The 12,753-nt window shown below is 34.7% G+C and overlaps 1 protein-coding gene across 11 annotated transcripts in view; it reads left to right on the top strand.

Annotated features, from left to right (window-relative positions):
• Nucleotides 1-12,753, top strand: part of CHD6 (chromodomain helicase DNA binding protein 6) — a 210,443-nt gene that overhangs the window by 117,115 nt on the left and 80,575 nt on the right. For all 11 annotated transcript variants that reach the window (XM_007474327.3, XM_056811874.1, XM_007474323.3 and 8 more), the window contains 5 exons: nucleotides 795-881; nucleotides 1,104-1,238; nucleotides 9,594-9,715; nucleotides 10,690-10,933; nucleotides 12,577-12,753. In XM_007474327.3, coding sequence (XP_007474389.2) covers nucleotides 795-881; nucleotides 1,104-1,238; nucleotides 9,594-9,715; nucleotides 10,690-10,933; nucleotides 12,577-12,753 — 765 coding nt within the window. The remainder of the gene's footprint in view (nucleotides 1-794; nucleotides 882-1,103; nucleotides 1,239-9,593; nucleotides 9,716-10,689; nucleotides 10,934-12,576) is intronic.

The raw sequence follows: 12,753 nt of genomic DNA on the forward strand, positions 1-12,753 counted from the left end.
GCAATAGCAATGATAGTGGTGCCAAAACAAAAAGAAAAAAAAAGTGGATCATTCTTACATTTTTTAAAAAAGTTAACAGAAAGAAGTTAAGGAACCTTAGACTAGCAGATCAACTTTGAAACTGTGTAGAATTTATGACTTAATTTTTAAAAGAAGTGGAAGAATTGGTTTTATACAGATCACATTCTGGTTTTTTTTGTATGTAACAGTGCTTTTGTTTGTAAATATTGGCTGAGTTAAGTATAATCATCTTTTTGTTGTTGTTGTTCCTCATTGGGGTAGTGATCTCTTAGCTACTAAAAATGTTTAGGCAGAAATTGGGTGTTCCTCTGACACTACCTATGTGCCCTTGGGCAAGTCATTTCATCTCTTTAATATCTCATCTGAAACCTGAAGAAATTAGACAAGATGGCACCTGAGTGCCCTTCCACCTCTAAATCTGTGTCCTGTTGATCTGTCGAGGATTCTATAGAGGGAATCATAGGGGTTTAGGAGGAAATATAAGGACTCCTTCTTACATATACATGGTGCTATTCTGAGTCCTAGATGAAGCAACTTAAGCACAATTTTCCTTTGCCTTCTTGAAACTTTTACTTTTACTATTTTTACTTGAAAACTTTTACTATTAAAGATGAAAAGTCCTGAATTGTAATGTGGTAGATCTTGAGAAAAGAGAATAGATTTATATACACAAATAGATAGGCTTTTTTGGACCCAGGGTCTAATGGCATTTTGAAAAAAACATTGGGTATAGGGGAACTCTTTTTTTAACTGCCTTCTTCTGTTTGCATTAGCCTGATGAAGATTTGTTCAATCCAGACTATGTAGAAGTTGATCGTATTTTAGAAGTGGCCCACACTAAGGACTCCGATACAGGGGAAGTAAGTGCTTCTGCACCCTGCAGTCTCTTTCATTCCTGCTGTGTGTTTGGGTGGTACTTATTCCATCAAGGTTAATTTTGTAACCCTTCTTTGAATTCCACACATCTGTTATCTAATTGCAGTGATTTTCAAATACCTGGCCAAGGTAGGACCAGTCCTATTCCCTGTGTTCTTGTGGTAAGTGACTCGAATTTCTCTTCTCTCCTCTTTGCTCCCAATCAGGAGGTGACTCATTATTTAGTGAAGTGGTGTTCCCTGCCATATGAAGAAAGCACCTGGGAATTGGAAGAAGATGTTGATCCAGCTAAAGTGAAAGAATTTGAGTCTCTTCAAATTCTTCCTGAAATTAAACATGTGGTAATATGCATCTGTTTTTCACTTAAGTCCTTTAATGAATATATTTAATAAGCATTTGGACTTATTGATCATGAAATATAGAAAAGTAATCATTTATATCTATCAGTGCAAATGGGTATGGACACCTATGGATGGATGTGCAGCCCTTTAACTGGAAAGCTTCTTTTTTTTCTATCTAGCCTCAGACTACCAAACCAACTCTTTGCCTAGTTCTTCATCAAACATATTTAGCAAAAGTAAAACTCCTCCCCATTTTTTGGAAATTGCCTTTTTTTCTTCTCATGTTACTATTAATCATGCTACTCTTTCCCTCATCTATCAAATGAGTTAATTCTTTCCTTTTATTTTTTTTCCTAATATAAAAGTAGCAATACTCTACTGAAATTCTTGAATTTCATTTCAGAGGAAATAGTCCAAATAAAAGTACAGACATCCACATAAACTGCTCTAGCAGCATTTTTGTAACTGAATTTCACCAAAAAACTCTTAAGATCTGGTGTCCTGTTTAAATATTTTTGTTTTTGCTTGGGAGTTTAAATTTCACAGATATATTAAGTGATTTTATAGTCAGTTCACTTTTAAGGGTCCTGGTCTTGCCTTAGAAGACCAATTTACAAAGGAAGCAATTAATAATTAATTCCTATGCCTAGTAACTTCAGGAATATAAAGATTAAAAAGTACAAGAAAAAATTATTCTTTGAGATTTTTTCTTTCAAATTAGAGATCATTATTCTATTAGTTTCTATATTTTTCTAATCACTTGAAGGCAGGGTATCAGGAAATCTTAGCTCTTGGATTCCTAGGGCCCATCTCTGATCAGTTGTGGTCATGCCAAACTTTGCCTTAGGTCTCAGTACTTTTCCATTGCTCTTTGCCTTTGGGGAGAATAGATCATTCTTTCCCAGCTGTAGACAATGAATTTTTGTTGAGGGTAGAAACATTCATATTCATGTGATAGTTTTTATATTTAATAAGATAATAAATTAGAGTTAAGGGTATTCCTATGGGGGAAGGAATTATTCCTTCTCAGTCCCCTTTCCTACATATTGTTTGATTTTCTGCTGTTCTTCCTATAACCAGATACTCCTTTTTTCTGTCCCCACCCTATTATGACCATAAACTTCAGGGGTCTGTCTGATGATTGAGTGTCAAGTTTCAAATCTGTTACATTGTCAGTAACCCCATCCAGATCTAGCACTATCTTAGTCTTATATCTCTGTAAAGTCCAGTATAAGCTTTTATTGCCCACATTTTGGTCACCTGGGATCCAGCTTTTTTTCATAATATCATTACTAGGTTCTCAGTCAAGGTTGCTTTTTTGCTTCCACAAGTCAGTAACATTAGGTGAGACATGTCTGTTGGAGCTGGAAATAAAAGCAGTTAAAACAGGTGTTTAAAAAAATAGTTGCCATCCTAGTAAGGATGATGCTTTAATCTAAAAGAAACTTTTTGAAAAAATTAAACTAATGGGCAATAAATAGTGTGGTTTAACGTCTTCCTGTAAAAATTGGCTCCAGAAAGAAAGGAAGAAAGAGAGGGAGACAAAGAGGGAGAGAAAGGAGGAAGAGTGGGAAACGAAATAAACAAGCGCTTTTTTCTTTCAATAAGGAGGGGAAACAAGTGATATCAGTAATAAGAGTGCACTGGGAGAGAATGTCTGGTATGTCTGGTAGTCAAGACCCACACTTTTCCATTCCATTCCCCCATCATTTTTTGCTTTCATTTTTCCTTTGCCTCAAGTGCCATGCCATTCCATGCCATGCCATGCCCTGCCCTGCCCTGCCCTGCCCTGACTCGCCTCTTCACCCATTTGAAAGCCAAATCCAAATGCTACTTCCTTCCTAAGTCTTTTTTGCACACACATATGCACATATATATCTCAGTAATCATTTTTCCCTCCCCATCAGGATCCCCTTAGCCTTGCTTTTTGTTGGCTGCTCCCTAAGACATATATCAATGATCATTTCATAAAATCTCAGATAACACAAATTTGAAAGGAAATTCCTAAAGTATTGTTATGATCCTGTCACTTCTGCTCAAGAAGCCTTAGTGGTTCTCTAGTTTTCATAGTCTAAAATAAGTCTTTTTGTTACCATTAATACTTTTCACACTCTAACTCCACCCTTCTTTTCCATGTTGATTTCACATTGTTTCCTTCAAGCACTCTATATTCTAGCTAATTTGGCCAAAAAAGGCATTCTGACTCTTAACTCATTGCCCATTTTGTTTCCCATACCTAGAATACTCTCCTTTCTCACTTCTTTTGGAAGCTTTTTGGAATCACTGGGTCCCACCAGGTTCAGTTCAAGTTCCACCTTATTCACTAAGCCTTATCTCATCATCCCAGTTGTTAATGTTTTCTGCTTCACTTTACCTACCCCTCTCCAATTGACTTTATGCTTAGTTTACACTTCTTTATCTGTATGTATCTTGTTCCCCTCAGTAAAATGTAAACTTTCCAAAAGTAGGGACTGTATTATTTTTTTCCAATGCTTGCTGAATTGATCCATAGCTTAGAAAGGGAGAATCTTAAGTGTACTAAAGGATCTTATCTTTGCTAGGATCAAAATGGAAAAGTTATTATGAGCTGAGCTGAAGAATTTAATGCCCTCTCTTTGAAGACATAATTTGTGGAACATATTGTTTCTCATTAAATCCAAATAGCCTTAATGATGAATTTTACTAGATCCTTTTAGAAAGTGCCTTGCCATACTATGTATTCTCTAGTATTAAGTTCTGTCATGCCATCTGAGTAAATAATTATGTATTATATTACACTTTATTTGCTACAGTATGAAAGCCCAAAATTGGGATGTTACTTAATAACAGATTTATACTGAATAGTTTAATTCTGCCCCATATATTTTTAGTTAAAAAGAATTTTTTTAATAATGGTCCAAACCTGAAGTAAAAGCATACATGATTGTGTGAAGTCCATTATTCAGCAAAGCCATAGTCAACATATTCTCACTTACACTTTTAGGAATAACTATGCCTTTAGAAAAATGTTAAGATTGATTGTGGACTTATGTGGCAAAGTCTTGCTCTCAAATGAAGTGACACAATTAACATTGCCATACTTTTAGATACTCTCCCACCCACCACAAACTCCATCTTACCTGGATTGAATAAAAGTTAGATTTTTTTTCACTGATGTAATCATTATCATCACTTATTGAATCAATAATAAAGTGTTATATGTTCGCTGTTAAGTTTTGCAGGGCATTCAATTTATGTTAATTTATTTGTCTTTTCTAGCAATCCTGTGAATGTAGGTACTGTTATCTCTCCATTTTAATAAATTAAACACTGAGGCTCACAGAGGTCATGTGACTAGCATAAAGTCATAACCTTCTCTATTGGCCTTTTGGAAAATAGAGATATATTTGCTGCAAAATAGCTCTGTCTGCGGGATGGCACTAAATAATCTTAACTCCTTCTGGTTTTCATGTCAAAGTACATCATTGAAAATAGGCATTCAACCATTATTTGTTCACAAAAATAATTTATTGCTCAACCCAAAACTGTTTTTCTGTTTTACCTCCTACCTTCAGAAGTTAAGAGATTCTGAATATTTAAAAAATGATCCATGTCTTTTTTCCCCTGAATACATGAGGAAATGAGCAATAGATGATTTCAAAATCATGGAGTATATATACGCTTTGCTAGTGGTGAAAATGTTTCTTCTGTTATCTCTACCTTCCAAAGAGGACAGAGTCTGTTTCATAATTTATTTCCATACATCTAGAATCTCATAGAGCACAATCAAATAAGAATTCATTTAGAACTGTGCTTCTTAATCTTTATTTGCGTCATGGACCCCTCTCCCCTTAAGCAGACTGAAGAGACCTGTGGAGTCCCCAGAATCATTTTTTAAATACATAAAATACAATACATGGGATTGCAAAGAAAATATGAAATAATTATGAAAATATTTTTTAAAAAAGAAGCTCGTGTCCTCCAAATTAAGAACCCCTGATTAAGGGAAAAGGGCAAATGCTTTGGCACAAGTCAGATAATGTGGTAAATATGGAAAAATTAGGGCAATAAAATGTATGTATATCTTGCCATCAAACAAGCATCCTGTGCTATGTAATACATTGATCACACCCTGCTTTCTTTCATTGGCATTTCTGCAGTCACCATAAGTTAATGATTCTTCCTTTCTCATACATTCCCTTCCCCAGAAGTATTTGACACATGGATTGTAAATGATACTAGGTCATTAGCTCTGTGAGGACTAGGACTTTGGCTTATTAATGGACACATTAGACACTTAAAAAGAGTTCATTGATAGTTTCTCTTTTGTATCATCAAAGTTGCTTTATTGCAGACATGAACATTTAGAAAAGCACAAATTATATGCAAGTAGTCAGTTGCCTACATATGGTCCCTTCATTTCCAAATTAGCATAAATTTAACTTCGGAAATTTTTGTTTCTAAGTACCTGAACATAGCCATTTTCCTTCTTCAGATTTCTGAAAAGTCTGCTTGTTAGTGCCACCCTAGATCAATCCCCATTATCACCATCCTTCTGTCCTGCTGACTAAGCCTGTGCTCAGGAAATAGGTCTCTTTTAAGTTGTTCCCCAAACCTGAGAGCATCCCAGGTCTTATTTTGTCTTTATTTGCTGAAGTACATACTTGTAAGTGCCACTGACTTCTGCAAAATTCTCTATCCTGCCTCTTAATTTTTGTTTTATTCTGTTTTGCCATTTGGTGCTGGGTCCTACTGTTGCATTCACAAAGTATTTTTTTCTTTTTCAGGTGGACCCTGTGTCTGAGCCCCATGGCCATTTTTACAGTCTTGCATTTTTGTACTTTTCTTACAACATTATTATATCTACCATTTCTACTAATGGAATTTTTGTCCAGTATTTTTTTGCATTCAATCTTAGCAGTATTTTACTAATTTTTCTAGTTTTAAATATTGTTGTCAAGATACTTTTAAAGGGCAAAATAAATAAGTTAAATGAGCAAGTTACCAATTGCCTTGGCTAATGATATTTCCTTCACTTCCTCCTGTTCTCTCTCAATATTCTAGAATTATTTTTTCTTACTCTATCCAAAAAACTTTTCATTAGGCAACTATGTAGTGTGCTATTCTTGGAATCGGGAAGACTTGAGCTCAAATTAGGCCTCAGACACTTACTATCTGATAACCTTGGACAAATCACATAATTTCTGTTTGCCTCAGTTTCTTCATCTGTAAAATAAGGATAATAATAGCACCAACTTTCTAAAGTTATTGTGAGGATCAAATGAAGAGATATTTGTACTACTTAACTCAGTACATAGTAGAGGCTTTATAAATGCTAGATATTATTACTGTTGTTATTGTTGTTATTATTTCTCTTAATACTCTTGCCCCTTCACCCTGCCCTTGGAAATCAGAATAGACCAGGTTTCTGTTTATAATTTTAGAAACCATCTCAGAAATACCATAATATATTACAAAAATATCCATAGATAAATATAGTATGCCAAACATTCCCCTTGACTTCTCTTTCATCTCATTTGCCATTTCTTCTTCTAATCTATTCCCATCTTTCCCATTTTCAAGAAGGTAATATCTTCTGTACTGTAAATTCTAACTCTCAGACCTAATTCTATTTTCTGGAAGACCATAAACAAAATGAGTAATCCTCCATCTATTTGAGAGAGGCTTTTAAGAATTTCAAGACAGGAATTCTTATCTCACAAGAAATTCTTTCTAAGCCTGCATCTCCCAGTTCCTTATAATGTTCATTATAAGACCTAGTTTCTAGTTCCTTCACAACCTAGTCATTTCTTTTTGGGTACACTCTAGTTTTTTTGTATTTCTTAAAATAGAGCACCCAGAATTAAACAGTTTTTTGGTAGACTTATCTACATGAAGTATGATTGGACTGGGACTTTTTTTTTAATAGTATATATAAAGTGCTTTTTAAAAAAGTAAAGTAGTTTATAAATATAAATTATTATTATTATTGGTTCTTACTTTACTATTTCTAGTAATTCAGCCTACTACTGTGTTAGCCTTTTTAATAGCTAAATTAATTTGGATCATATTGAATTTCTAGTCAACCAAAACCCTCATATCTTTTTTATGTGAGCTGTTCTCAGACAAGGGGAGTTGTCCTCAAGCCAGGGATTCAGAAACATGAAATAGAAGTTTAGAGTCAGCTCATCTTTTGTGAGGAACCCTTAACTGAAACAAACATGCAAAAGTTTCATATTTTGCAATATGCTCTACTTGCAGTCAGATATTTTCCTCTGGGTTTGCCCTGAGGCTCTTCAGTCAAACCCAGTGTATAAGTGTTTTTGAAATGTGGCTTTGGAATTTCTAGAGAATAAGTTTTAATGTTCTAATTAGTTGCTTAATCATAATTGGCATCTCTTTGTGAACTTCACATGTAAAAAGTATTTTATAAAAAGTGGTGGGTTAACATTACCATACCTTCTCAGTTTTGTTTTGGATTTTTTTTTATCAGCAGCTAACTCTCCAGGTGTCAAGATGATCATGGTTATTGTAAACTGCTTGCGTTGTATGTGTTTGGAGTTGTGCAAACTTGGAGCAATAATTTAACCTCTTTTTAAGCTTTTATTTTCTCCTCTTTAAAATTAGGAAGTAAAATTCTATTTCTAAGATATTTCTAAGGCTGTACCAGCACTAAAATTCTGACATTTAGTGGATACTTTATAAAAGCTCATTGAATTATTCAAGATAATATCTACTTCACTGTAAATTCTACCTTTTGGTTCCCATAATGTACTGTAGATCTATGTTAAATGAATAATTCCTCTTCTTATGACAGCCTTTGAAATATTGAGAGAGAAAAATCTTCTGATTTCAAAACATAATGATTCTAATCTTTTCCATCTTGCAGAATTGAGTTTTTAAAAAATGTAAAGTAAGACTTTACATTAATCCCTGCCACATTTCTTTTTTAAGAGCTTAAGCTCAATTTTTTAGACCACTGAAGCCATTTTGCATTTTGATTCTTTGATCTAGCATATTATATATACATTAAATTATTGCATTATTATAATCTAACAAGTAATCCCCTTTTAATGTCTTCATCTAATTTATTGACAGAACAGAGCCAAGTCCATGGCCGTGTGGCATGGTTACCACCTAGTCTAATCACTTTCCTCCATTTTGTCATTGGCCCAGTGTTCAATATCTTTGAGTATGTTTGTTAAACTAGTTGGAAAACCACCTAATCATACTCTCATTCAGTTTCTGTTTCACAGTTTAATCCACAAAATATCTAAGAGTTTTGTTGAATACTTTGCTGACATTATGTGATATTCTTCGTCTGTGGCATTCCTCTTTATGTAGCAAACTTAGTTAACTGTGCCATAAAAAAAGGAAATAAGGTCAATCTTTCTTATAATGAATATCAAGTAATACCCTCATTACTTACTTTACAGTTCCTTATAAGCTTTGTACTTATTTTCCTTTTGAGTCTAACTTAGAATGTTTCCTTCTTTAAATATCATTTCTTCTTTTCTAATTTAAGGAAATTCTATTGACATCACATCTCATTTCCATTAAACAAGTCTACAAAATGTTCATAATCTCTTAAGATTCAGCACTTCAGATTATCTTGAATTAACTACATATTGGGAATCTATCTCTGGAGTCTATAATATGCACTCAGTATATTAGCTTAAACTAAGAAAAGGACTCCATTTGGATTTATTTTGGCAAACTCGTTGTCAAGCAGACTCAACATATGTAGCATTTTTTCCTAAGCTGTTGAATTGCTATACAGTGCACAAAGAAGGAAACCACCCCCAAGTAGGCAGAACAGACTATGAAAATAGAAGCAAGTGGAGAAAGTCATCGTTGGCCCCTGGGGAAAAAAATTAAAATTAGAAAAGTAACAAGTTAATTTCAAAAGTTTATATACATAAAGAAAGGCAGCATGGTGTATTAGAGATTTGGTTTGTGAGTAATACCTGGCTTCTGGGAATCAAATCCTGCCTTTTATATGTACTGCCTTTATGTCATAACACATGTCATAATAAATTGCAAAGAGGGAACCAATCTGTATTGGTAGATGAAATTTCACAGAGTATTTCCTGACCTGATAAAATCAAACCTGCCCTTCTTCCCTATATACATACACTCAACAACAACAACAAAAATGAATATAGTGAAACACATCCAATGTTAAAATAATCTCAGCATTGTTTTGAGAACAGGGCTATGGGTGGGCCAGAATACTTCTTAACTAATTTGCAAACTCCCTAGAAATGTTGAGATTTTGTTTTCTCTTAATCTTTTCTTATATCTGTATTCCTATAAATTAAACTCCCATAAAGCAATATCTTTCCATACATTTTTACTCTCTGCTTTGTTTATTAGGAACGTCCAGCTTCAGATTCATGGCAGAAACTTGAGAAGTCTCGGGAATACAAGAACAATAACCAACTTCGAGAGTACCAGCTTGAGGGGATGAACTGGCTCCTTTTTAACTGGTATAATAGGTGAGGAGCCAGAGCACGTGTGCCATCTCCCTGAGCTATGCCTTTTCAAAATATATATATAATCAGAGGAACAACTGACCTAGAATCATTAGTCTGACTAGCTTGGAATTGAAAGTATTAGATGGAAATGAATAGCAAAAAGTTTTCTTCTCGAACACTTAACACACTGGCCTTTGTACATAGTAAGTATTTGATTAAATGGTTGTCAAATGAATTTAAGAAGAAAACTAACAAAAAATAATTTTTAGGGTCTCTGTGGTATGTATTCAAATTTAGTTATCGTATGGCATTTTGGTGATATGGAGGATTCACATTGCCTTTATACTTTGATTTTCTGAATTGCTTACGATTGAAGGTCATTTTCAAAGAATCACAGTAGAGAATGATCCTTGAAATCCTCCAAAATGATTGCCTCTTCTTAGATCTCAGTTTAGGCCCTCTTTCTCCAGAAGTAGAATAACATTAAAGGGTCCACTAGAATTATTACCTTGGATAATTGAAGTTAACCTTTTTTTGTGTCCATATCCTTATTTGTAAATTCCTTCACAGAGAGGTGTCAAGATGTAAATTTGCTTAATAAACAGTGAAACACCATACAGTTTTCTCAGCTTAATGAGCTACTATTAATTTATAGAAGGGGTCTGACGTCCAAGTAGAAAAAATTCTCTTTTGTGGCCTGACAGTCTCTTCCAAAAGCCATTTCTTGTATGGTAGGATCAAATCCTCAGACTCATAACAAAAACTTTTTTGCTGCTTATTTAGAATCTTAGGAAAGGTTTTCATTTTTTAAGGAAGTATTTACCTCCAAAGGGTAAATGCTAGAATAGTGCTGTTCTGTTTTACATTTCTCATGGTTAGTGGGGGTTTTACCCCATTTCAAAAGCTTTGCACATTATTGCCTTTCAACCTCCTCAAATAATGTATAACTTTATCTTGGCTATCTTAGTAATAAAACATGTGTTTTTTTCCTTCAGAAAAAACTGTATTTTGGCTGATGAGATGGGCTTAGGGAAAACCATTCAGTCCATTACATTTCTCTCAGAAATATTCCTGATGGGAATCCATGGTCCCTTCCTCATCATTGCTCCCCTGTCCACTATTACTAACTGGGAGCGAGAATTCCGGACATGGACAGAGATGAATGCCATTGTGTATCATGGCAGCCAGATTAGCAGACAGATGATCCAGCAATATGAGATGCTCTACAGGGATGCCCAGGTAAAGTTGGCATGAGCAGCTGTTTAGTAATAACCTACAGGATAGAGTCTTCCCAGCAAATGTTTTCCCATCTAACATAATGACATTTAGTTTTCATTCTAGTTTTTCTTTGTCTTCAGTCACTGACTTTTCTTCTTTTTTAGAGAGAGTTGTTTTCATCTTCATTTCTGGTGTCATATTATTCTAGAGCATTCTTTCCACACTCCATGATAGTTCAAAGACCTAGATGCCTGACTTCCAGGCTTACTTTTGAAACTACTTTTAAATTATTTTTTTAATTTAAATTTTTGTCTGTGCTATGTAGACTATAAGCAAAACACTAGTCTTTGGGTAGACAGTTAAAATCCCAGAAAGAGAACTGGAAATCAATTATTTTTAAGAGCTGAGTGGAGAAGGGGCAACCAAATGATTCAATAGATTGAGAGCCAGGCCTGGAGACAAAAGGTCCTGTGTTCAAATGTAGCCTCAGACAATACCCAGCTATGTGACCCTGGGCAAATCACTTAATTACAATTGCCTAGCTCTTAGCAGTTTTCTGTCCTAGAACTGATACTAAGATAGAAGGTATGATTTTAAAAACAATAAATAAATGGAAAGAAATACTATACCAGGGCAAGTCATTTTACTTTACAGGGGTGTTACCAGTTAGAATGCCTGTGACTTCTACAATTTGAGTTGTCTTTAGGGTTATACTATTTAACCAAAGTAAGGCTAATGTTTTTCTAAGGAGTTCAGAAACTGATAAGAAGTGACACATGGAAGGAGTATAGAATCAAGGTTGTACTAGGTCAACTCTTCCTCTTTAATAGTTTCCTCAAGATTTGGGACTGCCTAAATGGCTAAGGCCCTATTAACTGTCCTGTCCTTGCTCTGAGTGAGTTCACATCTTCACTTTTTATCATTGTGAAGCACTATGTATAAAATGTGTTCTTCAGGTATGATAGAGGTCCTTGAATCACTATGATTTCCATTAGTATTCGTTCTATGCATGCTTTGAAATAGTTTTTATCTGGGAATGTTTTGGGAATGAGTACGCATGGATCATCTCTTACAAATGTAGCAATTCAGTAATTGCTCTAATGTACTTCTCATCTTTATAGCACTAGAAATTAAAAGTCTCTCTGGCACTCTTGCTTTAGGTTCTGTGTGATTAGTTTAGTGAAACCTCAACTACAATTTTGTTACAGTGCTTTGTCATTGTATGTGGGTAGCTCAGGTTCTTAGGAGATATGCCACTAGAACACAGGTCTATCAAGTTCTTCCAAGGGGAAGAAGCTTTATTTATAGGCCAATTGGATAGTCTGGGTGTCTGTTCTCCGGTAACCAGTCTTAGTCCAGAAAGACTCTTCCTTAAAAGGTTGGCCACCTTGTGAAAATTTTGGAGCCATCACAACTCATTGAACTATTAATAGCTATGAAGGTAACTGGAGAGCTGGCAGTAAAATAATGCATCTTTGAAGTATTTCATATGGTGAGGGTACCGAGCTCCATATACATATATACGACAGTACATTTTGACTGGTCTTTATTAATAATGTTCTATTGATTCTTCCAGGGTTCAGATAAGAATTTCTTTTGCTCTGAAGTTCAACAGTATCCATCGATAGGTTCCTATAACAGTTTTTTCTTTATGTCATTCTCAGGGCAACCCTCTCTCTGGAGTCTTCAAATTCCATGTTGTTATTACAACATTTGAAATGATTTTGGCTGACTGCCCAGAACTAAAGAAAATTCACTGGAGTTGTGTGATCATCGATGAAGCCCACAGACTGAAGAACAGGAATTGCAAACTTCTGGAGGGATTGAAGCTCATGGCATTG

This window comes from Monodelphis domestica, chromosome 1, assembly GCF_027887165.1.
Source record: "Monodelphis domestica isolate mMonDom1 chromosome 1, mMonDom1.pri, whole genome shotgun sequence".
Lineage (NCBI taxonomy): Eukaryota > Metazoa > Chordata > Mammalia > Didelphimorphia > Didelphidae > Monodelphis > Monodelphis domestica.